Source organism: Anabrus simplex, chromosome 12 (genome assembly GCF_040414725.1).
Source record: "Anabrus simplex isolate iqAnaSimp1 chromosome 12, ASM4041472v1, whole genome shotgun sequence".
NCBI classification, from domain to species: Eukaryota; Metazoa; Arthropoda; class Insecta; order Orthoptera; family Tettigoniidae; genus Anabrus; species Anabrus simplex.
Genome location: NC_090276.1, coordinates 57,374,425 through 57,402,303, shown reverse-complemented (window position 1 = coordinate 57,402,303; position 27,879 = coordinate 57,374,425). Strand labels below are relative to the sequence as shown.

Sequence of the window (27,879 nt, the reverse complement as noted above, 5' to 3'; positions counted from 1 at the left end):
GGTTTGGGAAGAACAGTTAACAAGTAAATAAAGGTTTATAGTGATGCTGGAAACTAATACGACGGGAACCGAAAAACCAAAACTTCTAATGATCGGAAAAATCGGCGGAACCTCGCTGTTTCTCGGGTTTGAATTAATTACCGCTCACGTACGGAAGCAACCCCCGAAGTCGCGGATGATAAGCTCCATTTAGGAATCTCTGCTGCGTGGTATTGACGAGAAGTTTCAACGTGAAGGAAGGAAAAGTTAACAGTAACAAACAGATGAGATTAACGGATTTTTCCAAAGGTGTTAACCGAGGTATGTTTCTTGTTTCACTAGTGTATGTACTGCATCCTGTCTTCTAAAACGTTACTGCAATAAGGGTTATAATTAAAGTGATGCCGTAAACTAGAGTTTGTATATTTTAAAATACTGTTAAAACTAATGTGTTGACTATAAGCTCATAGATACGAATGGTTCAATTATGTGCTATACATGCTCAAAAACGGTATTCTCTGTATCTCGAAATTTCGATAACTCGAAATAAAATTTAGCTCCCGAGGTGATTCGAGATTTTGAGGTTCTACTGTAATACAGTGTACATAGTAACCAGTTTCTCGGTCATCTGTACTCTGCCCAACAAAGATGGTGGCAATTTTCTCTTTTGGGAAAATCGTAAGATCAGAAATATGTTTTTCAATAAAGGAAACTTAAACTCATAACGATTAATTATAATTTTCATGTAACGAATCTCTATGGAATTTGGAGTCGACGAGTATAGGATTCAGTGCATCGGGAAGGGAAAACTTAACTCAGGGCCCACGAAACTACCAAGAATTAAATAATAACTTCTCTGGAGTATGATGAGATGAGGCCTCTTTGATAAAAGAGCCTTCAGTATGTCTGTGTCATGGCCATCAGTACTTCACATCAGGATAACATGTCTCTCAGTCAACCCCCTGTGGGTGGGGGCGGTAGAATAACACCTGCCTGTCGTAAGCGGTGACTAAAAGGGGTCCCAGGGGTTTTCAACTTTGGACCGTGGGTTGCCTACCATGGGGTCCTGAGCTGAGTTCTCGAATTGCTTTCACTTACTTATGCCAGGCTTCTCACCTTCATCTATCCTATCCTACTTGCCTTGGTCAACTCTAAACCCGACGCTATTAGCTTTCGAGGCCTAGGGAGTCTTTCTACCCCTTGTCTTTGGCCGATATCTTTATTGTTTGAAGTGTCGGATCTCTTCCAGTTTTTCCTCTCTGATTAGTGTTACATAGAGGATGATGCCCAGTTGTACTTCCTCTTAAAATAATAATCACCACCAGAACTCAGTCATGGCCATCAGTACTTCACATCACAGCTTGAATGGTTGCTAGGCAACATCGTGTAACACATTTTTGTATCACTAATTTCATGACGCAGATGTATAGATGACCCCCACCCCTTACCGAGCTCGATAGCTGCAGTCGCTTAATTACGGCCAGTATCCAGTATTCGGCAGATAACGGGTTCGAACCCCACTGTCGGCAGCCCTGAAGATGGTTTTCCGTGGTGTCCCATTTCCACACCAGGCAAATGCTGGGGCTGTACCTTAATTAAGGCCACGGCCGCTTTTTTCCCAGTCCTAGACCTTTCCTATCCCATCGTCGTCATAAGACCTATCTGTGTCGGTGCGTCGTAAAGCACCTTGTAAATATATATATGACCCCTAGCTATAAGACATACTTACATCAAAATACCTCTAAAGCTAGTCGGTTTTCATAGTCTCATCGAGTAACACTTATGTTCCAGTCGAACTTATTTCGACTTTATTCCAAATTCCGGCGCAGTTAAGTCGTATTCAATAATCCATACAACATTTCAGTTCAATTGGTGCTCTAGTTTTGATGTGACTGAACGAGGAAACAGAGACTCGATCTTTTACAAAGATTCCCCTGTGGGTGGGGGCGGTAGAATAACACCCACGGTATCCCATGCCTGTCGTAAGAGGCGACTAAAAGGGGCCTCAGGGGCTCTGAACTTTGGAGCGTAGATTGGCGACCACGGGCCCCTCAGCTAAGTCCTGGCATTGCTTCCACTTACTTGTGTCAGGCTCCTCACTTTCATCTATCCTATCCGACCTCTCTTGGTCAACTCTTGTTCTTTTCCGACCCCGACGCTATTAGGCTTAGGGAGTCTTTAATTTTCACGCCCTTCGTGGCCCTTATCTTTCTTCGACCGATATCTTCATTTTTCGAAGTGTCGGATCCCTTCCATTTTTCCTCTCCGATTAGTGTTATATAGAGGATGGTTGCCTAGTTTTACTTCCTCTTAAAACAATAATCACCACCACCACTTTTACAAAGAATTTCACAAATTTATATTTTAAGTTCAATATTTTGAAGAAAAAAGAGAGAAAAAACAAGAGCATAGCATGGTCACGTGACGATTCTCTCTGAGAATTATTTGCAAAATTCCACTTAGCAATTTAGAATTAGTGCTGTTTCGGAAGACAGGCATCTTTCCATCACATTCTGTAGATACTGTATAAAAGCGACGACTGACTAATTGACTGATTGTCCCATTGTATCTCCGAAAACTCATAACGTAAGAGCTTCACATTTTTTACTATGGTTGCCCTTACGCACTAGGTGCTCACTGAGAAAGGTTTTAACAAAATTCGTCCCCTTAAGGGTACAGATACACGGGGCGACTTTTGAAGCGTCAGCGGTGTCACGCCACTTCATTGTATAGCGACTTGACTTGCGACTTCTAATAGCGACACGGTATTTCGCAGTCAAGGAAATGGAAGTGGAAGAAGTAGCTGCGATAGTGTATTTGTCGCTTCTGCAGAAAAAGAGGGGAAGGAAGAGGAGGTTCTGGATTCATCCTATTATGCAAGACCGAATATCAACGAGTATATTTTATACAATGTATCCTCATCTCAGAGCAGAGGCAGTGGAGTTCTTTATTTACTGTAGGATGTCTGTCATCACATCATTTGATGAACTGCATGTCATCCTGAAAGAAAGGTTGACTCCTCAAAACACCGTCATGAGACCAGCTATTCCTCCGGAAGCTTTTCTATTTCAGTCCGATCCATGTTTAGGTAGCTACGACTGCTCTCCACGTGTGACAGGACAGTGTGAATATTTTTGACAGGCTGTCACAGCGCAACATGTCTACAAGATCATGAGAAGGGTCTGAGACGCCTTTCCCAGGGGAAGAGAGCTGGAAACCTTAGTAACAAGAGCTGGATTTATGCATTTTGAATACAGGGGAACCAACTCACTTCAGTGTAGGTTACGGCACATATTCTCTCATAGACGTAAGTCTATGCAGCCGAACGTTGGTTCCGCTGTTTCGGTGGAATACGCACGATGATCTCTGACAGTGACCATTTTCCCACCATCCTTACTTTGTTGAAACAAAAATCCATTGACGCTCTTCCTCAATGGATTCTTAAACATGGTGATTGGCCAAAATTCACATCACTAGCTGTCTTTAACGACGAGATCAGGCAAACCGTAGACTTCGAAATAACTTACATAACACAAGTTATTCTTGCTGCTTCTGAGGACTCCATTCCCTCCTTTTCAGGGACTCCTCGCCGGAAACTCGTTCCTTGGTGGAACGAAGAAATTGCAGCAGCTATCAAAGAACGCCGTCGCGCTCATAAACGCTATCGTAGGCAGCCTGCTGTGGCCAAAACTTGGAATCATTTAAAAAACTCCGCGCTACGGCGCGAGTTCTTATTCGCCAAAGTAAGAAAGCTTCGTGGAAGAGATATGTGTTGTCTATGACGTTACATACTCCATCATCTCAAGTATGGGCTAAACTTCGACGTATTTCGCGTGTCCAAGGATCATCTTTTGTACCGGGAATTTCCATTGCAGGCAGTATCCTCACTGAACCACTCTCGGTCTGGTTCTGGGAATTACCATCGTGATTTCCTCGCTCTAAAGCGGGAGGCAGAACGTCATCACCTTAGTTTTGTCACTCATGCTTCAGAGGATTATAACGTGCCCTTTACGGAGTGCGAACTCCGCAGCGCCTTGACGCTTTGAAGGGCAAGTCTCCTGGACCAGACAATGTCCATAACCAGATGTTGAAACACCTTACTGAGGATAGTCTGTTATATCTCCTTCGTGTGTTCAACCGAATCTGCATAGAGGGTGAATTTCCATCTCAGTGGCGAGCGGGCGTAGTCATCCCAGTCCTCAAGCCTGACAAAAATCCCAAGTATGCAGGAAGCTATAGACCTATTTGTCTTACTAACTGTTTGTGTAAGGTATGTGAGAGGATGGTAAATCGCCGACTTGTGTGGTGGCTGGAGAAACAAGGAATTTTGTCCGAGTACCAATGTGGTTTTCGAGCCGCTCGCTCGACCACTGACCACCTGGTACGTGTGGAGAGTTCTATCCAGGATGCATTTCTCCGCAAACAGAATTTGGTAGCTGTTTTATTCTACTTAGAAAAGGCCTATGGCACCACATGGCGATATGGTGTCCTTTCAGCCCTGCATCAATGGAGATTCCGAGGTAACTTACCGGTATTAATTGCGAATTTTTTGTCCCTCCATTTCCGTGTCCGAGTTGGGAGGGCATCATAAACGGTATTGTCGCTGCTGCTGGTTCAGCAGTAATACCGTCGCTATATATGGATGATTTTGCTCTGCATTACAGCTCGCATACTATGGCGGTCGCAGAGCGAGAATTACAGCAAGCTATTAGGAGAGTGGAACAGTGGACCTTAGAACATGGCTTTCGGTTTTCAACCACAAAGATTTCTGTTGTCCACTTTTGCCGGTAATGCATTCTTCACTCACATCCTGAGCTTTATTTAGGAAATGTCGCTCTTCGCGTAAATGGCACCAAGAAGCTGAATATCATGAAGTTTCTTAGCAGCACTAATTGGGGGGCTGACCCCACAGTGCTCCTACGATTTTATAGTGCACACATTTTATCCAGGTTAGACTACGGCAGTGTAGCATATGGCTCAGCAAGGCAAAGCGTCCTTGCGAAACTGAACAGTATCCACCACAGCGGGGTTAGGTTGGCGACGGGAGCTTTTCGAACAAGTCCCATTGCTAGCTTGCTCGCTGAATCTTATATGCCGCCTTTACACCTGTCGGTTCCTTGCCTTTTCAGACAAGCAAGTGGGGTACCTCCGTGGATACTACGACGACCTGAAATAATCCTGGATTTGCACACTGGCCCGCAGGAAAAGACGGACCCTTCGATTTATCGGAGGTTCGCCCTGTCCGTAGTTGGCCGGTAACCAGGTTCAGTCGTCGTTTACACCGATGGTTCGAGGACTGAAACGAAGGTGGGCTGTGCATTCGTTGTTGACAATGATAGGTTTCTTTTTGCTCTCCCGGAAACCTGTAGTGTGTACACAACAGAGCTCTGTGCTATCTGTGAAGCGCTGCGGTATGCACTGTCCGATGAGCGCCGACACTTTCTTCTTCTGTGTACTGACTCCTTGAGCTCGCTACAGTCTATTGATACCCGTTTCTTTCGGCACCCTCTGGTGCAGCGGATCCAGGACCTGCTGGCCGGGTGTTCGGATGCCGGCACCAGAATCACTTTTATATGGCTCCCAAGCCACATGGGTGTGAAGGGAAACGAGTTAGCAGATAAGGCTGCCAAGGAGGCAGTAACACTGCCCTCGTTGCCTTACAAGGGAATAATAATTTCGTATGGCTATTTCTAGCCGAGTGCATCCCTTGTAAGGCAGACCCTCCGATGAGGGTGGGCGGCATCTGCTATGTTAAGGCAACTGCGTGTTATTGTGGTGGAGGATAGTGTAATGTGTTGTGTGTGAGTTGCACGGATGTTGGGGACAGCACAAACACCCAGCCCCCGGGCCATTGGAATTAATCAATGAATGTTAAAATCCCCGACCCGGTCGGGACTCGAACCCGGGACCCTCTGAACCGAAGGCCAGTACGCTGACCATTCAGCCAACAAGTCGGATTGCCTTACAAGGTTCCGGCAAGTGACAAGTGATATTCGCAGGCCACTCCACTTCCAAATAAGCTGAGAGCTATGAAAGGTACAACGAAGGTATGGAGGACTTCCCTTCGGGCTTCTCAGAGAGAAGCAGTGGCATTATGTCGTCTTCGGATCGTCCACGGTATACTAACGCACTCCCATTTACTGAAAGGAGACCCATGTCCGGTGTGTACTTGCGGCAATCATCTTACCGTGGTACACATCCTTACGGAGTGCGTGGACCTGGTCGATCTGTACCATCTCCTTCATCCTACAAGATGACGAGCAGTCAGCAGACCTCGCCAACCGTTTTACGAGGGATAGTGGTGTTTTTTGTCATGTGTAATAATGTCCTGTGTCTTTTTTATTTGTGTTAACTGCGCTTTTATCTCATTGACCCTATTTTAGTTCGTGTTTGCGTATTTTAATGTGTTATTTTAACTTCTAACTTGAATTATATATATACCTGTACTTCCAGGCAAAGCCTTATTCCATTGCCAACTGCATTTTCTATCATTTTAATAGAAAATAAGGCATTGTGAATTAGATCCACTGATTGTTTATCTTCATAATCATTTTTCATCACCAGTTATTTTAAACTTTAGTCAGTAGATATATTTTAACATTTTATTTATCATACCATGTCGTCCATCTCGTACCATTATCGGCCGATGACCTTAGATGTTAGGTCCCTTTAAACAACAAGCATAATCATCATCAAGCTCATGCGTCGCGCATGGTCGACGGTAGGCACTATTCCGTGTGTATGTCGTCATCTTCGACTGTTTAATCAATCAATCAATCAATCAATCAATCAATCAATCAATCAATCAATCAATCAATCAATCAATCAATCACTACTGATCTGCATTTAGGGCAGTCGCCCTGGTGGCATATTCCCTATCTGTTGTTTTTCTAGTCTTTTCTTAAATGATTGCAAAGAAATTGGAAATATATTGAACATCTCCCTTGGTAAGTTATTCCAATCCCTAACTTCACTTCCTATAAACGAATATTTGCCCCAATTTGTCCTCTTGAATTCCAGCTTTATCTTCGTATTGTGATCTTTCCTATTTTTAAAGACACCACTCAAAGTTATTCGTCTACTAATGTCATTCCACGCCATCCCCCCCCCCCCCACTGACAGCTCGGAACATACCACTTAGTCGAACACCTCGTCTCCTTTCTCCCAAGTCTTTCCAGCCCAGACTTTGCAACATTTTTTGGAACGCTACTCTTTTTTTCTTCTTTTTTTTCGGAAATCACCCAAAACAAATCGAGCTGCTGTTCTTCGGATATTTTCCAGTTCTTGGATCAAATAATCCTGGTGAGGGTCCCATACACTGGAACCATACTGTAGTTGGGGTCTTACCAGAGACTTATATGCCCTCTCCTTTACATCCTTACTCCAACCCCTAAATAACCTCATAACCATATGTAGATATCTGTACTCTTTATTTACAATCCTATTTATGTGATTACCCTAATGAAGATCTGTCCGTATATTAACATCTAGGTACAGTACTTTCAATGACCTCCATAAGGAACTTATACCCCATCAACGCAGTAATTAAAACGGAGAGGATTTTTCCTATTTGTGAAACTCACAACCTGACTTTTAATCCCGATTAATCCCCTGTCTATCTCACAATATTATCAAGGTCATTTTGCAGTTGCTCACAATCTTGTAACTTAAAAGCATTATTTCTGATTCCAATTGTTTACTCATAACATTAATATATATAAGAAGACATAAAGGTCCAATAACACTGCCTTGAAGAATTCCCCTCTTAATTATTATAGGGTCAGATAAAGCTTCGCCAACTCTAATTCTCGGAGTTATATTTTCTAGAAATATAGCCACTCATTGTCTAGTCCAGTTGCACTCATTCTTTTTCAGTAGTTTCCCATGATCCACCCTATCAAATGCCTTAGACAGTTCAACCGCGACACAGTCCATTTGGCCTCCTGAATCCATAATATGTGCTATATCTTGCTGGAATCCTACAAGTTGAGCTTTAGTGGAATAACCTTTCCTAAACCTGAGCTGCCTTCTATAAAAAGAAGAAAAAACATGGCATTACAGCCCTTAAAGGGCCTTGGCCTACCAAGCGAGGTGTCGTGTGGTCAGCACGACGAATCCCCTCGGCCGTTGTTCTTGGTTTTCTAGATCGGGGCCGCTATCTTACCGTCAAATAGCTCCTCAATTCTAATCACGTAGGCTGAGTGGACCTCGAACCACCCCTCAGGTCCAGGTAAAAATCCCTTGACCTGGCCGGGAATCGAACCGGGAGCCTCCGGGTAAGAGGCAAGCGCGCCACTCCTACACCACGGGGTCGGCGCCTTCTATCAAACCAGTTATTAATTCTATCATCCTTTCCTTTATAAACAGGGGCTACTATAGTAACTCTCAATTCATTTGGTATAGATCCTTCATGCAAATAATCAAATAAGTACTTCAGATATAGTATTCCACACCAGTGCCAATATACCCTCGGAAATCACCCAGAACAAATCGAGCTGCTTTTCTTTGCATTTTTTCCAGTTCTTGAATAAGGTAATCCTGGTGAGGATTCCATACACTGGAACCATACTCCAGTTGGGGTCTTACCAGAGACTTATATGCCCTTTCCTTTACATCCTTACTCCAAGCCCAAAGATCTTCCAAATTCAAGTGGAAAGCTTTCAGAATTCCTGACAAATAAACTTACAAGAGACCAAAGACGGCTTGAATTTCTCCAGTTGTGTTCACAGCGTCGCGTCGCTTTCCCGTGAGTAATTATATTTTCCTTTATCCATATGTTTATAAATTTGGTTATCACTCATCATATCGTCAATGAGAAAGTTTCCACACATCTGGTGGAGAGCATACTTCAACGGCTTGTCTCAACACTTGAGGTAAATGGATTCGTATTTTATTGCCTGCAGAAGTCCTAACATTCTTAGGCGGTGTGTGAACGTTCCAAGTGTGTTGTTTCACCTCTTCCAGTATCACACGGGTTGGTTTATCTAGTTTACCTAGTTCCTGTGATTCAGAAACATGAGTCTTCTTCTAACATATCAGCATCATCATCATCAACTGGCGTCCATTCTGCCTCCTTAGCGAAGAACTGTCTTCGGAATGGACCTTCCCTATTTGCATTTAGCAGTTCTTGCAGCTCCTCACGTTCTACAGTGTCCGACAGTTTCCGAATTCTTCTTCCCTGTCAATGCAGAATGTCAGAAAGCACTACACTACTGAAATATTTACGCAATGAGCGTAATTGTTTGCGTAATTTCCGTAATTTCACGAAAAGCGCGCTCACACCGACAAGTGATTGTTACTGGGCTAAAACTGTCCCCACCACAGTTTGAGGAAAAGGCATTGAAAGGGACAGCGGGTAAGCACAATCTTACGACATTACGACATCTCACGGGTTTTGTTAATAATAATAATAATAATAATAATAATAATAATAATAATAATAATAATAATAATAATAATAATAATCATCATCATCATCCTAATAATAATAATAATAATAATAATAATAGTAATAATAATAATAATCATCCTAATAATTTCGTATTGCTATTTCTACTTCCAGCCGGATACAGCCGGGAATGTTGCAGGGATAGCACAAACACCTCGTCCCCGAGCCAAGGGAATTACGGTTAAAATATCCGACCCGGCCGGGAATCGAACCCACAGAGTACTGGGCTGACAATTCAGGCAAGAGCCCGACAACTATAAAATAGCCATATTCATAACTGGACAGTTGCCTTATTTTATTCACTTACTCAGTTGGACTTTTAATACTTCCCCTACAATACATCTATGTCAGATGTCAAAAGTCATTCTCTAATGATTGTCCGCTAACAAGAGCCTTCTACATAGAAAGAGTCCTCAACTGAAATCGGATGTTTCTCCAGAACCTTGTACAAGTACGTTACATATGGGTGGCAAAAAAAAAAAAAAAAAAGAAGAGAGAGGTCAAAAACACGAATAATAGTCTAGTTGCTCAACTCGCGATAGTAAATAACAATTTCTCAATTCAAACATTATTTTCTGCAAAACTCTCCTGGCCAGGAGAGAAACCTCTGAGGGTGAACCCAGGGTTAGGGGGGGAAAGGGAAAGAAATTACCCCAGGTCCACCGCCCAGAGATTTTTTCACTCTCACATTCACACAGAAGGTTATACAACGGCGATTTCCATGAAGGATACGTGGCCGCATATCCGACACGGAAATCTAGAGACTCGAACCTCAGAAGTTTTCGCCTCCCAGTCGTATAACCAACACCTAAACCACTCGGCCACAGCAGCTAGGCGATGGTAGGGGGCGAAGTGCTGGTACTTAGGTACAGCTGGCGTCAGTTCAGGGTAGCACTACAAGAGGGCAGGCTGTGTATTTCTCCGCTTCGCAGAGCAGGGTTGAAGACGTGTGGTACGTGTTACGTTTCAGCTAAATAAGTAAATAATTCTTGGGAAAAATTTCTTATGTTTTCAATGTATGTATGCACGCTTATGTCTGCAAACTTGTTAAAACTTTTTTTGGCATATGGCGTTTGTTTAGTGGCGGAATAGTCCGAGGACGTGTTCGGCTTGTCATAATATTTAATTTACTCCAAAAATGAAGAACAATATTGCCGAGTTCTGAAATCTCAATAATTCCTGAAGGAATTCTACTTTTCCGAGGCTTTTCCGAATTATCTGAGGTCGACTAACCATTGTGATAAACCAACACTAGCGCCATATCGGCTACTTATCGTAAATAAGTAATAAAAAGAATCGCCCGCCACTGTGGTGTAGTGGTTAGTGTAATTAGCTGCCACCCCCCGGAGGCCCGGGTTCGATTCCCGGCTCTGCCACGAAATTTGAAAAGTGGTACGAGGGCTGGAACGGGGTCCACTCAGCCTCGGCAGGTCAACTGAGTAGAGGTGGGTTCGATTCCCACCTCAGCCATCCTGGAAGTGGTTTTCCGTGGTTTCCCCACTTCTCCTCCAGGCAAATGCTGGGATGGTACCTAACTTAAGGCCGCGGCCACTTCCTTCCCTCTTCCTTGTCTATCCCTTCCAATCTTCCCATCCCCCCGCAAGGCCCCTGTTTAACATAGCAGGTGAGGCCGCCTGGGGGAGGTACTGGTCATCCTCCCCAGTTGTATCCCCCCACCCAGAGTCTGAAGCTCCAGGACACTGCCTTCGCTGAGTCCGATGGGAAAACCGACCAGATTAAGAAAGAAAGAATAAAAAGAATCGGGTCATCCGACAGCTGCAATTCAATTAAATGAAAATAGCAATTAGTACACATAGCAGACTGTTAGGACAAGGTAAACAGAACGGGAAGTGCACGAGGCTTAACTCACGAACTGGGGAACGTTTAGGACTTGTTATGCACACTCCCTGACAAGCGGAGATGGTATTATCACAAGATGCATTTTACGCAAATATTAGTGACATTCCTTATGAAATAGAAATGAATTACCCTAACAGTCGCAAACCAGACAGCGTGCAGACACTGGTCAGAGAAAAATTAATTACTTATTATTTAATCCAGGGTTATATTTTCCCTCGGACTCAGTGAGGGAAGACTTTGGTTGGGATACAACTGGGAAGGAGGACCAGTATTTTGCCCAGGTGGCCTCACCTGCTATGCTGAATAGGGGCCTTGTGGGGGATGGGAAGGGATAGACAAGTGGGGAGGGGGGGAGCTAATCACACTAACCACTACACCACAGAGGTGGAGTGATGACTTTATATCGGTCATAATTATGTAACATTCCTTGCTGTGCGACTTGTGATAGTTCGGCCACCGATGAATGTTCACTGCTGTTTAAGGTCGTACCCAAGTTTTTTTTTTTGGGGGGGGGGGTGATTTAGGACATTTCCCAACATAGAAACTATGGGAACAAATACAAATTAGTTATCAACTACATTGCAATTTTTGAGCGGTACTGTTTACAAGACAACAGGTTAAGTGGAAAGGTCAATACAGAACGGTCTAGTGGGCGGCGCATGCTATACCGCGAGCCTCCTTGGGAGGTGGTCAATGCCCCGGGACGAGGATTTTTTAACTGCGCATGGTTCATTTGTCTGGCTCGGGGACTGGGTATATACGTTCCTCTGAATACACTTCCCTTTATCACACACCACACTAGCAACCACCACAGAAACAATAACGCATACATCCCTCAACATACAGTTGGCGTGAGGAAGAGCGTCTAGCTGTAAAACTTGATCAATTCCAGGGTCAAGTGCTGCCTCTAATGAATTGGGTAAAAATACCAGGAAGAAGAACATTGTATAAAATTCATTATGAATATTGCGAACTTACTTATAGCCAAACTCTAATTCATTTAGTACTATTAACATACGATATCTTTTTTGCATTTCAATGATACTTCACGAATTTTGACCCATTTATATTATTATTTTCACTTCATTCCTAAAATCTGTCTTTCACGAATTATTTTTTTCAGTGTGTAGATGACGAAAATGTTCTTTTCCGTTTTGCCGTACGTACCAAATATTGCCTTTTGACATACGTTTATAAAGAATAATTAGTTAATACTGCACCCATATCTCCTCAAAGGGTTTGACACTATTTTGCAGATCATATAATAGGCTAATTATTTTCACTAATTACTTTTTAATAGGAAAGAATAACTTTTACTGACATAAAGAAAAAATCTTCGTTAAGAAAGGGTTACACCGCCTCTGTGTTGTACTGGTTAGTGTGATTACCTGCCACACCCGGAGGCCCGGGCTCGATTCCCACCTCAACCATCCTTGAAGTGGTTTTCCGTGGTTTCTCACTTCTTCTCCAGGCCAATACCGGGATGGTACCTAACTTAAGGCCACTGCCACTTCCTTCCCTCTTATGGGATCCTCGATGCCCCCAGCGAATAAATAAATAAATAAAATATATATATATAAGTCAGAGGAGAGATGTCTGATGCCTTCGAAATCAAGACAGCCCGTCTCCTTGTCTCACTCCTATCACCTCTTCTCTTCAACTGTGTTTTAGAAAAGGTTATCCGAGAATGGCGAAAAGAAATGAAAAGTTCAGGGGTAGAAAATGGTGTAAATGTATGAATCTCACAATCGACTGTCTAGCCTTTGCAGATGATCTAGTGATCTTTTCAGACTCCATTGATACGGCAGAACAACAACTTAACCAACTGAAGACTCAAGCATTGAAGACTGGATTTCAAATCTCCTTTGAGAAGACGCACTTTATGACAAACATAAAATCAGCGCCAAGTGAACTGGAGGTCGGACTACGAAAAATTTTAAATACCTCGGTGAATGGATAGAACCTAACCTATCAGAGAAAGAAGCCTTCGTGTCACGCATTAAAAAAAATGGAAATGGCCTACCAACTAACTAAAGACATCTACAACAAGAGATCGATATCCTTAAACGCCAAAATTAGACATTACTGCGGCAGAGACTCTTACAATGAACAAGGAAGGTCTAATGGAAAAACTAGAAGCTAAAGAAAGGAAGATTTTGAGAAAAATCCTGGGTCCCATCAAAGAAAACGGCGAGCACAGAAGGGGTCACAACCACGTATTATACAAGCACGTGGAGAAGAAAAGTGACACGACTCGAAAAAGGATTTCCTTTTATAGCCACGTGACATGAAAGAGCCCAGCGAAACCAATTATGGTTAAAATTCCCGACCCTGCCGTGACCATTATTATTAAGTATACATAGATGACGAACACTGGTTGCCATGGTTACTATGGTGTCGGGAAATTGATGATGCTAATTCCAGAGATGGTGGTTGTGGTGATTATTGTTTTAAGAGGAAGTACTAATTCCAGAGAGACCAAAAACATATCCGTGTTAAGAGAACATTATGCCTGCAAAATGAAACTTCTCCATTCTCGTCCATACTTCTGTCTACGTCACAGCCCGAAGATACTTACATATTATGACCAGAGGTACGGGTGTCTTGAGTGGGGTGAGGATGTCCATTGGTGGTTCAGCCTTCCACTCGTCGCGAGTTACAATCCTCAGCTCGTCGCTGTCATCTGCAACCAGAACACACTACTTGCTAAAGTTTATATAGACTACAGTACAAGAATAAAGGTCTGAGAGAGAAAGATGACGAGAATAGTTTCTTGTAGTGTGGAGAAACAATAAAAGAGGCGCTTCGTCACATTTTGTGACAGTGAATCTTAAGTTAGACGAGAAAGTACAAAATAATTCCACACAATTGTTAAAATAATTCGCGCCGGGAAAGGTAAAGACATCGTTTCTTAATGAAAAATGTGTCAAGTGTCAATAAAATAACACAAACATAAGCATTAATGTAAATAATAATAATAATAATAATAATAATTGTACCGGGCGGTACACCTCCACGCCGCTAATTTAAAATGTGCGCCAGTTGAAACTCCTCTGCTGGAGGAAGTCTGAACTTTATTGACGGTATTAATATTCTACTTTCACAGAAGATGTCACTACCTGTAAATTTCGGAGTTTTAGAACTGTGTCATTTTTGATGTGTTTTTGTTTTGCTTGAAGTAAGAAGTGTGAACTTTCTCTTCTAGAGGACACTACTGAAGAACTACAATAGTGCACCCTAGTGCGAAGAAAAATAACTGTTCTTTGGAGAAAATTTTATTTCAAAAGTTTGTTCTTTGTTAAATTTCTTTCTGTTATTGTTTAAGTTGGCTGTATACCCCTCTCTTTCCCCTTGTTTTGCATTTAACCAATCCCGAATTTCCGTTATTAATTTCTGACCAATCATAGGTATCTTCCCCCAACTTGTATATGTTGCTGTATCCTACCCAATAAAAAGTTTGTGGGAGGGTGTTTTCATTCCCCTAACACCTAGAACCTTCCGCGAGAGTATATAAACTGCTGATTTTAGGGTCTCTGCGCCACTTCTGTTCCATCTTTCTGTGTGTAAAGTACATAGCAGGGGGCGGGAAGCGCCTCTTTCTTCGGCAGCGGTCAACAACAAGGTAATGGCCAATTAATAACTTCTTTCTTTGCTAGCTCAGCAGTTTAACTCTCGGGGCGGGTCCGAAGTTTTTCCATTATGTAACCTTCCGTAAAATGTAAAGGAACTGGTATCTATCCTATCTTTTAAACTGCATATCGGGATAGAGAGTGCTTAACCCTCTCGAGCTCCCAATCATATTGTTTTGAGGTGAACTTATTTTCTCAACCTATTCTTCGTTAACGTAAAACAAATTGTTATTTTCTAAAGTCACCTCTGTAGTATGGGATTAGCCCTTGCATTAGTGGCCTAGAGCCGGATTAGGTTTTAAAAACAAGTGTATTAGGAGTGCAGATCGCCTCCTCTCAAATTGTTATTTTAGAGGTCATGTAATTACCCCTTTTCATTTAATAGACCTCAGTAGGTTGGGTATTTGACCCCTGTGTCTATGTCCAGTGAGGACAACTTGAAGGTGGAGTTCGGTGTGGCCTTTGAGAGGCTTAAAGTTGAGAGCGAGTGGCTCTTTTTGTAAATTGAGTGTTGTATGCCTCGTGGAGGCTTTTCAGTGTAATTTGGAGCTAGGGCTCCTAGGCATGAATGGGTTTTCTGCCCCTCTGTTGAAACTTGTGTTTGGGGTAAAACTGAGCTGATTGCCCAAGCATTGTGTTTTCAGGGCTCGAAGCCCAAATCCTGTAAATATTGTAACTACCCTTTGACTTGCTACTTTGTACCTGCCATGCTTGTTATTTCTTTGTTTTTGAAAAGAAAATATAACCTTGTTAAATTTTAAATTAATTTTACTTTCGTAGTTTGAGACCCGTTCACACCCGCACCTTCTTTCACGCATAACTACCACAAAAACACGGTAACAATAATAATAATAATAATAATAATAATAATAATAATAATAATAATAATAATAATAATAATGTTTTAGGTCCCTCTGACTACTTTTTGGACGGGTTTCGGAGATGCCGAGGTACCGGAATTAAGTCTTGCAGGAGTTCTTTTACGTGCCATTAAATCTACCGACACGAGGCTGACGTATTTGAGCACCTTCAAATGGCACCGGTCTGAACTAGGATTGAACCTGCCAAGCTGGTATCAGAAGGCCAGCGCTTCAACCGTCCGACCCGCTCAGGCTGGCAAGAGTAAAATAGCGTGCCTGCCTCTTACTTGGTTCCCGGCCAGGTCAGGGATTTTTACATGGGTCTGAGGGTTGGTTCGAGTACCACTCAGCCTACGTGATTGAGGAGCTATTTGACGATGTGATGGCGGCCCCGGTCTAGAAAGCCAAGAATAACGGCCGAGAGGATTCGTCGTCCCTACCACACGGAACTTCGTAATCTGCAGGCCTTCGGACTGAGCAGCGTTCGCTTGGTAGGTCATGATCCTTCCGAACTGTTGTGCTATGCGGCTAAGATTTTTAAAACTGCTTTTATACATACATTTCAAATAATTCCTATTTCATTTACATGTACCTATTACTATACTACACATTTAGATGTACGTAGTGTTATAATACGCTTTATAGGTGAATTTCAAAGGAAAATATTGTCACGGGGTTTCAAGATCAAAGACGGGGTACAACAACGACATGGTCTCTCGCCTGTTTTCTTCAACTTGGTGGAGCAGATATGATATGACAACACCAAGTACTTCCAGAACGTACACCCCGGAAAAAAGAAACCAACATTTGACGACCATCCACGGGACGTTTCCGATATTTTGGTGAATGGGTTCATTCCACTGGCAGAGAAGTCACCTCCCTCCTAGAAAGATGTACGAAACTCAGCGCAATCTACCAACTGTCGGGCAACCGATACAGCCAGAAGTGCATTTCGAAGAATGCCAAGATCCGTCACTACAGATCCCAGTTCCTCTATGCAGTAGACACACTTCCAGTAAACTGGAAAAAGTACCATGGATGACGTGAGAGAATTAAAACGCAGAAAACATCTTGTTTGGGAAACATAATGAGGAATCGCAAATATGAAGTGCTCCAACGAATTCTTCAAGACATATCAGTTGGCAAAGGGAGGGAGAGAAATGCTAATAGAATGCCAAGATTGGATTTCACTAATGAGAACAACTGGTGGTTACCAACATCCAGTAGTTCATAAACATTAGAAGAAGAAGAAATTGTTTTGTAGAATTTTAATTCATGAACATGTAAGAGACAAGTAGATTGTTTAATAATTTGAGGGAGGTCGTTAATGAGAATCGTGAAGAAAAGAGGTCCTAACTCGGAACCCTGTAAACACAGTAATCAGAACGTGCCGGAAGCGACCATTCATCATAGAAGGGCATGTTCCGTCTTGAATGGCGGATGCTCTACCCAGTAATTTCTTTATTCTTGGTCATTAAGCATTCACTCTTTGTAAAATTAACGTTTTTCATTATTATAATGCGATCCGAAACACGTTTAGCTTGTTACGGTAACAAGTTGCTAATGATAGTCCTATATGTAAATTGAAGAGAAGTTCCGAGCAGTTAAGAGTCTCCCAAGGAAACGAGAGCCTAACAATGATTTATGTAGCGCCAACATTGCATGGAAATGTATGCGATCGTGTCGTCACCGCGATGATAGTGCTTAGGACAGCTCGACCTTCTGGTAACGTTCTCAGGAGGACATGATTATAATAGCTCTTCGCCGGGGTAGGATATTGTGGTGTATAGACCTTTAATATAGTCGTAGGCAGTGGCGGTGCGTTCTATATGTTCAGTGGTTCAGTGAACCCCCTAGAAATACCTAGATAAGTCTATGTAAAATGGTTTATGACAGCCTATTCCTTTAATAAGCTCTGTATATCCACGCGCGTAGCGGGGTTTTTTTTTGACATCAACACTGTTGCTCTTCGGAACCAGCGAAGAGGTTCAATTTCAGGACTGCGGGAGCGGGGCAATGAGACGTAAGGAGGGTGCACATGACGAGGGGCTGTGAGGAGCAGGGAAAACATAGCCCAGGAATCGCTGGCGACTGGACCAGCGATAGACACGAGTTACATAGAGCAGTTCCGAAATTAGCCGAAGCACTGTCAGAGCGCGCGGTTTAAGTTTGCCATAGGTGGTAGGTTTTGGAGGAGTTTTAATTTGACGATTTTGCAATTCTTGGACGAATATAGCATCAATAGGCGTACGTAGCCTAAGTTTATGTAATTAATGAAACGTTTCATTAGTAAATGATGATGGTGATTATTGTTTTAAGAGGAAGTACAACTAGGCAACCATCCTCTTTATAACACTAATCATAGAGAAAAAATGGAAGGGATCCTACACTTCGAAAATGAAGGTGTCGGCCAAAGAAAGACAAAGGCCACGAAGGGCGTGAAAATGAAAGACTCCCTGGGCCTCGAGTGCTCCGACACCGTCGGGGTCGGAAAAGAACATGACTTGGTCAAGGGAGGTCGGATAGGATAGATGAAAGTGAGGAGCCTGGTGCAAGTAAAGGGAACCAATGCCAGGACTCAGCTAAGGGCCCCGTGGTCGACCCAGGATCCCAAGTTGAGAGCCCCTGGAGCTTTTCAATAGAAATACGTGTTTTATGAAAAGTAAGCAGCAAAATATAATACATAACCAACAGTAGTCTGCCTAACACGTTCTTGAAGAAGTTATTTGTACGCAAGCAACGTCTCCAAAATCAGAGGAAATTGGATCAGCTTTAAGTAATTGCACATTATATTCTCTGTCTTGCATCTTCATTGTTTTGATAACCTCTTCGAGCTGTAGCCGTGTACCTTCAAAGGAAAGTCGCGTTTCTAATCAAGCAATGTCACTATTTTACATCTATGTAAACATAAAGTAACAATAAATTTCAACACGTTATTTTCGACAGCAGTGAACCCCCAGACGCTTTATCCACGCGCCGCCACTGGTCGTAGGTTACAAACGAAGAAAAATTGACATGTGACAGGTAATGTTAAGGCCTTTTTTGTGCCTTAGAGCCGATTACAGGAACTATATTTAGACGATGTTTATGGTTAAACAATATCTAAGTATGACTGCCGCATTACAAAGACGTTATTTTCACTCAGACACTGTTTAAAGCCAATGTTCAACCGGCCATGTTTAAACACTGCCGAGAACATCGTTTAACCTCAAATTTTAGGAGTGAATCACAATCAGAGGTTAGGCGCCATGAAACATATAATTTGTATCACCATGTTGAGACGATTCTGGAAAGAAAGGTTAGTCCAGTAGCTATCTCTGCGTCGTCTGCTGCGAAATCGCAAAACATCATTTGAAATGTGCGCTGAAGTACAGTTTAAAATACGATTTCGCTTTTCAAGTGATAATATAAGAGATTCGTTCTTGAGCCTGACACAAGGGACAGTCCGGTAACTGTTGACTCCAATTCTCCGCAACCGATATATTTTATCACTCTTGGGATAATTTCCTTGGAATAATTATCCGACTGCAGCCTCCGTGGCTCAGCGGCAGCGCACTGGTCTTTCACCGCTGGCGTCCGTGGTTCAAATCCCGCTCACTCCATGTGAGATTTGCGCTGGACAAAGCGGAGGCGAGACAGGTTTTTCTCCGGGTACTCCGGTTTTCCCTGCCATATTTCATTCGAGCAACACACTCCAATATCATTTCATTTCATCTGTCATTCAATAATTATCTCAGAGGAGTGAGACAGGCTTCGGCAGCCGCCACAATTCATATTCTCGCCGCTAGATGGGGCTTCATTCATTCCACTCCTGACCCGGTCGAATGACTAGAAACAGGCTGTGGATTTTCATTTTCAATTGTCCGACTCCTTGGCTGAATGGTCAGCGTTGAGACCTTCGGTTCAGAGGGTTCCGGGTTTTAATCGCATATTATTATTCTTCTGGCACGGGGTCTGGTTGTTTGTGTTTTTACCAACACTTTTCTCTTCATATTCAGACAACACACCACACTACCAACTACCACAGAAACACGCAATAGTGATTGCATCCCCACACATAGGGTTGGCGCCAGGAAGGGCTTCCGGCCGTAAAACAGTGCCAAATAAACATGTGCGACACAGATCGCACCCGCGACCGCACAAGGTGTGGGAAAACCGGTAGATGAATAATAATAATTATTTCCTTGAAATAATCGGTCACATTGACTACATCTATATCAAAATACTTGTCCTGGTTGTCAGAGGGCTGTCATATACATCATCCTGGAGGGATTCGATTATATTATTTTTACTGCCAACTAAGCACACATAATAGTGACACTACATAGCAGGTTATGGTTGTTTCTTGCGGATACTCGTCGCGCTAATTCAATTAAGTTTTCGGCAACGATGAGAAAGGAAAAGGCAAGGACTGGGAAAAGCCATAATAACAGCCCCTGCATTTGCCTGGTGTAAAAATGGGGAAAATACTGAAAACAATCTTCAGGGCTGCCGATGGAGCGTTTCGAACCTATGATCTCCAGAATGCAAGCTACATCTACTGTATATGACCCGTACAACTCACTCGGTTACACAGTGCTATGGTTTCATTTTCCCTTCGCCGAAGCTATTTACATTTCACTCACCTAACAACACTATAATCATAGCTACACTTCCTCGTACGGTGGCGTGTTGCTTTAGTTTCGATAATATGCTATTTCAATTCCACCGAAAGCGATATTCTTATCTGACGGCAAGTCATGCTCATGTTTAACCATAGGCTATGTTTATGAAATGCAGGAAGACGACGGCTGACAACGTTTGGCGCGCATTGGTTGCGACAAGCGAAGAGTTGCATGAAAGATACTTCTATTTCCATTTTCGAACCAATATTGACACTTTAAGCGGCCTATAGACGTGCAATATTATTGCGCAATATTGGGCTTTGTGCAATATAATTGATAGTGTGTATTTAATAGTGAAGGGTTGTGCAGTATATTGTACAAAATCAAAGAAGTTTGAAATATATTGTGCAAATCGCAAAATACTGCGCCATGTGTTGGCAATATTGTGTAATATCCCGTCCTCCCGCCAGTTGTTATCAACAAGTGGGGGAGAACGTATCGTGATGGCATACAAACAGGTGGTGAAAAAGTTTGTTTTGGAGTTTATCGAGGTGTACCATGGCATTCCGGCTCTATGGGACTTTAAGAGCAAAGATTACAGTAATCGCGTTAAAAAAAAAAAAGGTGAACAGTACGAGGTGCTTATTGAGAAATATCGCGAAAAATACCCGGAGGAGTTCATCAAACAATTCACTCTTCATACGCAGAAAGTTTCGAAAATCATTTGGCTCACATTTTCTCAGCCCATTGCGTACATTTTCACGAGTGTACTTTTATATGTCTAGAAACCACTGTTTGGCACATGTCCTTTTCCGTTTCTGCTTCTTTTTGGCACTTACGAACACGGCGACCAAAATACAGCAAAGATCAGTGTCACTAAACATGTTCACCAAACAAAATACCGGCATGAACTGGCTATATATTGCCACGTATATTGTACGTCTATGACCGCTTTGCACAATATACAGGCTGTTTCAAAAATAGGGGGTATAATTTCAGGTATGTATTTTTTACATGTAGACAATCAAAATAGTGCATTACAACATGTGTCCGGAAATGCTTCATTTCCGAGTTATGGAGTTCACAACACTGAACTTTATCGGAACGTTTTTCTTCCGCAGGTCATTGTCATTACAGAAGAAGTTCGAAATGTCCACCTCCAGCTTGAATACAGACGTCACACCGATGTCTCATTGACCTGCGAACACGATCCCAAACTCCAGGAGTATTGCGTATGTCCTCACACGATGCCACAATTCGATTCCGATGGGTTTCCACATCAGGCACCGGAGACGAATACACCGATGATTTTTAAATGGCCCCACAATTAGAAAACGAGAGGGTTCAGATCAGGTGAGCGTGGAGACCAAGCAATCGGGCCACCTCTACCTATCCATCGATCAGGAAACATTCGATCCAAGTCAATGAGACATCGATGTGACGTCTGTATCCAAGCAGGAGGTGGACACTTTGAACATCTTCTGTAATGACAATGACCTGCGGAAGAAAAACGTTCCTGTGAAGTTCAGTGTTATGGCCTTCACAACTCGGAAATGAAGCATTTCCGGACACCTGTTGTAATGAACTATTTTGATTGTCTACATATAACAAATACATACCTGTAATTATGACCCCCATTTTTTAAACACCCCTGTATTGCACAATCATCAATATAATCTCCACACGATTCTATTTATTGCACAAACCCGATTGTTGTGCAGTAATATTGTACGTCTATGGGCCCCTTAAAACACCAGCTGAACATCGTTTATACATTGGAACATCGTGGCTAACTTGACGTTGTTCAGGGCTTAAAAGTAGTCATCTCTTCTGCAATCGGCCCCTAGTGGTTACAGTGCACTGTCTCTTCTTGTATGAGCTAGAACAAATGTCTTGTTCCTATTTCTTCTTTTATAAATAGCTTCACGTCGCACCGACACAGGTCTTATGGCGACGGTGGGTAGGAAAGGACTATAAGAGTGGGAAGGAAGCGGCCATGGCCTTAATTTAGGTACAGCCCCAGCACTTGTCCGGTGTGAAAATGGGAAATCACGGATAACCATCTTCAAGTTGCCGACAGTGGGGTTCGAACCCACTATCTCCCGGATGCAATCTCACAGCTGCGCGCCCCTACCCTTACCGCACGGCCAACTCACTTGATAGCTTCTTCCGTGAACTAACTTTTTTCCTACAGAACATTCAATATCACGAGAGCATAAAATATTTCCGTTAAGATGAGGTTTCTTGTATGAACAAGTTTCACTGTATTAGCTTTCCGGAGAACTGCAAGCTAAGAGGAGAGACAGAGAGAGCCATGTGTTGCGCACGACTCGCGGCAGACATCGACACCAAGTGTGTGCAACAGATAAGCCAGACTGACGTCTGGTGGTTGTCTACAGATACATGGCTGCAGATGACACCTATTGTCGATCGTGTCGCAAAAAAATAGACTGAGCTTAACAACAACGACAACAACGACAATAATAATAATAATAATAATAATAATAATAATAATAATAATAATAATAATAATAATAATTCCAACAAAAGTGCTATATGCTTCAGAATGCCCGCGCTTACCAACTGAAAAATATATCTTTTTTAATTTTTTTATTTGCTAGTTGCTTAACGTCGCACCGACACAGATAGGTCTTATGGCGACGATGGAACAGGAAAGACCTAGGAATGGGAAGGAAGCGGCCGTGGCCTTAATTGAGGTACAGCCCCAGCATTTGCCTCGTGTGAAAATGGGAAACCACGGAAAACCATCTTCAGGACTGCCGACAGTGGGTTCAAACCCACTATCTCCCGGAAGCGAGCTCACAGAAAAATATATCGAAGAAATAGAGGAAAAAGAAAGAAAAATCCTCGGAGCCAGCAATTGCGCTGATTTTTCACCCCAGGCAAATGCTGGTTTGCTGTACCTTAAGTAAGGCCATGGCCGCTTTCTTCCCACTCCTCAGCCTTTCCTATCCCATCGTCGCCATAAAACCTTTCTGTGTCGGTGCGACGTAAAGCTATTTATAAAAATTAAAAGATATAAAACTTCGTAGATTTATTTTATATCTTGCGGATATTTTGTATTTTATTTAGACATGTAAAAGTTGCCAAATTTATGGCTTCCACCACAGGAATTAACATTACCAGTTGTAGGGTTAAAGCGAACGTGGATTCATTATTATTATTATTATTATTATTATTATTATTATTATTATTATTATTATTATTATTGTTATTATTGTTGTTTTCGAATGGGTCTACTATGGACCACGTTAAGCATCATTCATTTACGGTTCTTCCTCTTTCGATCGGCCCAGTACTTCTTCATCCTTTCGGAGTGGGCTTCTTTACGTTCTCGTGACCAGTTGTTGCCGGTCCGTTTTTTGCTACTTTGATCTTGGAATCCCGTAATTTTGTTGATGATTTTTCTGTATTCCTGTCTGTTGTATACTACCTGCTGTGATATATTATTTTCCTCCATATCCTCCTTGACCCCTTTAAGCCAGCTAGTTTGTGTCTTCCTGTTCTCCATGTATTCCAGAATTCGCTTGGCTGTTCTCTCTGGTGGCATTCTTTTAATGTGTCCGTAGAAGCAGAGTCTTCTCTTCTTGAAGGATGTTTATTATTATTATTATTATTCCACCACTTTTCCCACATCTGCAGGGTGGCGGGTGCGAACTGTGTCGCAAATGTGGATTTGGACCTGTTTTCCGGCCGGATGCCCTTCCTGACGCCAACCCTATACGGCGGGATGTAATTACTATTGCGTGTTGCTGTGATGGTTGGTAGTGTAGTGTCTTGAAATGAAGTGCAAATTGTTGGGACAAACACAAATACCCAGTCCCCGGACCAGAATAATTAATCAGACGCGATTAAAATCCCCGACCCGTCCGGGAACCGAACCCGTGATCCTTGTGACCAAAGGCCAACACGCCAGCCATGGAGTTGGACATTATTATAAAGGCCAAAGGCAGGCATATGCTTCCCCTAGTGCACAGTCACTGCATTGTCCTACATAAGAGGCTTGTAGTGGTGTCTCAACGGTGCACTAGCCGCCAGCGCCTTGGAAAGGTGTAGCAGTCCAACTGATGAGCCCACTGCTACACTGGGGCGAAACGCTGGTTATTTCACGATTGAAATAACCTAAAGAGCTTACATGTTTATTATTATTATTATTATTATTATTATTATTATTATTATTATTGCCGGTCCCGCGGTCTACAGGTAGGATGTCTGCCTCTCAGCCAGAGGACTCGGGTTCAATTCCCCTCCAAACTCGAATACACATACTATTTTGGTGGACACTAGTCTCTGCTCACTGAACTTGCTTGCACATGTATGCATTCTGGACCCATTTAAGCTTGCCGTAATTGTTCTAGACCTGAGAAGTTTGGTGGTTTACAGAAGTGAAGTGATAAATCACTCACCTTGTGTATCCTGGTAACTGGTGCGGACCTGCTGTGACATCAGGAGCCGTTGGTGTTCGCTCAGGTTTATTCGCGTCAAGTCATACTTCACATTCCCCACATGGACCATTCGTGAGGTGTACATGTTAGCGATCTCCTCCTTGGTGATAGCGCGCCCTCCTCTGAAGGACAGGAGGGCATCCAAGGCTTTCTCCACATTCTTGTCTATCCTGCAGCCTTGGACCATATCTGGCAGAACATCGACACTGTCCTCAGCATCTACAAACTCTTCACTGTCACTGTCTGACTCACTCGCTGCTCTAACACGGCTATCCTCGGACAGGCCTAGTTCCGAACATATCTGAACCTCACCGCTCACCGACACACCATCTCCGTACCATTCTTCCCGCGCATCTTCAAATTCTTCCCCACTGCTGTCACAGTCTTCAGCTAAGACGGACATTCTTCAGGACTGTGCTCCTCATGTCTTGTGTGAAGCTGGTGATAACACACTCACACTGGTCTGTTCAAGTGAGACTGGCGACGAGGAAAAGAACTCACTATATCGAGTCTTCCGGGAAGTGGGTGAGGCGGGGCGATCGGCCGCTCGCACTTGACTCACAGCTGTCTGGAGTGACGCATGTGTAGAATATGACACTACAAGTGAATCCCGCATCGCGATGTGTGTACAGTGTTGCCAACTTATATTTTCAAGATCTGCTAAATACTACTAAAAATCCGCTAAAATTCCGCCAAGAAATCCGATCTTAAATAATGAGCAATAATAATAATAATAATAATAATAATAATAATAATAATAATGAAATGGCGTATGGCTTTTAGTGCCGGGAGTGTTCCAAGACATGTTCGGCTCGCCAGGGGTAGGTTTTTTAATTTGACCTCCGTAGGCGACCTGCGCGTCGTGATTAAGATGAAATGATGATGACGACGACGACGACACATACACCCAGCCCCCGTGTCAGGGAAATTAACCAATGATGGTTAAAATTCCCGACCGTGCCGGGAATTGAACCGGGACCCCTGAGACCAAAGGCCAGCACGCTAACTATTTAGCCATGGAGCCGGAAATAATAATAATAATAATAATAATAATAATAATAATAATAATAATAATAATAAATGTCTGCACTCATCTGATCTGTGAGTTTCACTGGGATTAACCCCTGCCTGCGAATCGGCGAGCTAAAACTTGTAAACTAGGTGAATCCCCTACCTCAAGGGCAACACACTGAGAACAGGCCAGTTCATTAAACGGTCTTCCTTCATAGCATAAATATAAATGCTACTCTCTTACAGTTTCATTATCTGTCGTCATTCGTCAACTAAGAGCTAAGTACCCTTTCCCCACGCATTACAAATTTATGATACCATAATCTCATAACATCAAATTCAAATAACACGTTTTCCTCATGTGACTGCTAGCTCCTGACAAGAAATACGGAATAGCTCGGAGACAGACTGGAGTACAATTTTTTTTTTCTAAACGTAAAATAGATAAAACGCTAAATTCTGCTATAATAAATTTAGAATTCCGCCAAAAAATCCAATGTCGACTGAATGATATATTTCTCCGCCGACAGTCTTCTAATTCCGCCAAATTTTGCGGAAAATCCGCTAAGTTGGCAACACTGTGTGTATAGCAGTACGTGTGTGATGAGCAGTAACTGACACAGAATTCTTCTCTTGCTTTTTCTTGGCTTTTCTCTATATATCTTGTGGTGCGTTTGGCCCAGTTGTACGGTCGGCTGTCCTTCCTGTTGCCAATTGCTACTACGCAAGTTTTCATTCGGACCCTGAAGGGGACGGCGAGCCTCCTAGACGGTAACGCCGTCTCTCAGGCCGGGAGATTTAATACGGTGAAGGAGATGCACGGAGAAGGTGAGGGTTGGTGGCCGTGGCCTGTACTAGGAACTGTCCCAGCATTCGCCTCAATGTAGGGGAAAGGAAAACCACGGAAAATCATTCTCAGGACAACCGACGGTAGGGTCAAACCCCTCTCCGTCTCCCGAATACAGAGGCATAGAGCCATGGTAGAGCCGTGGCCACCCCTCCTCTGCTCGGTTGGTCGGTCGGAGTGCAGAGCAGTCGGACCCCGGATAGAACCCTGCGCGGATATACAAAATAATATCCGCATCCGCGAATTGTTATCCGCTGATATTGTCAATATTTAACTACAGTATATTACACCCAAGGGATTGAAACTGATAGATCTGTTAACATAATACAATAGGCCTGACACCTGGCACCAAAACCCCTACAGTCACAGGTTTATGAGAGATTTTCTCTTGCGAAAACTACCAACGTATTAACATTTGTTCCTTCCTTCCATTAATCGCGGGCAGGAGTCAGGTAGGCTTAGGTCGGACTTACGGCTTTATGGTCTCAAGGCTCTTCATTTATCACCATTCTCCAAAACCACTGTGAAGGGTCGCCTAATCACACGTAATTATTTAGAAATTATCAGCAAAATTATCCGCACTGCCATACAGTTTGTATCCTCCAAGACACTAACTTCGCGGATATCCGCATCCGTGCAGGGCTCTAACCTCGGACAGGTGGAGGTGGTGATTACTGTTTTAAGAGAAAGTACAACTATTATAGGCAACCATCCTCTATATAACACTAATGAGAGAGAAAAATGAAGGTATCGGCCAAAGAAAGACAAGGGCCACGAAGGGCATGAAAATGAGACTCCCTAGCCCTCGGAAACCTAATAGCGTCGGGGTAGGAAAAGAACAAGAGTTGGCCAAGTGAGGTCGGATGGGATAGATGAAAGTGAGGAGCCTGGCACAAGTAAGTGGAAGCAATGCCAGAACTCAGCTAAGGGCCTCGTGGTCACCAACCCACGCTCCAAAGTTTAGAGCTCCTGGGTCCCCTTGTAGTCGCCTTTTACGACAGGCCGGGGATACCCACAGGGGGTTCGAACCACGGTCAGCCGTGGTCACTTGTAAACCAAAGACTATTCTGCAACCGGCGACGTCCTGATGCCAACTCTGTGTGGAGCGATGTATTTATTGTTGCGTGCGTGTGTGTGTGATAGTTTGGTGTGTTGTAAGTACAGGTTTTTTATTT

The 27,879-nt window shown here is 43.1% G+C and overlaps 1 protein-coding gene across 3 annotated transcripts in view; it reads right to left on the bottom strand.

Annotated features, from left to right (window-relative positions):
• LOC136884211 (peptidoglycan recognition protein) overlaps positions 1-25,312 on the bottom strand; it is a 109,494-nt gene extending 84,182 nt beyond the window's left edge. For all 3 annotated transcript variants that reach the window (XM_068229784.1, XM_068229785.1, XM_067156268.2), the window contains exons 1-2: positions 24,808-25,312; positions 13,866-13,970 (exon numbers count right to left, since the gene is read on the bottom strand). In XM_068229784.1, coding sequence (XP_068085885.1) covers positions 13,866-13,970; positions 24,808-25,249 — 547 coding nt within the window. In that variant the 5' untranslated portion in view covers positions 25,250-25,312. The remainder of the gene's footprint in view (positions 1-13,865; positions 13,971-24,807) is intronic.
• Between the last annotated feature and the right edge of the window lie 2,567 nt (positions 25,313-27,879).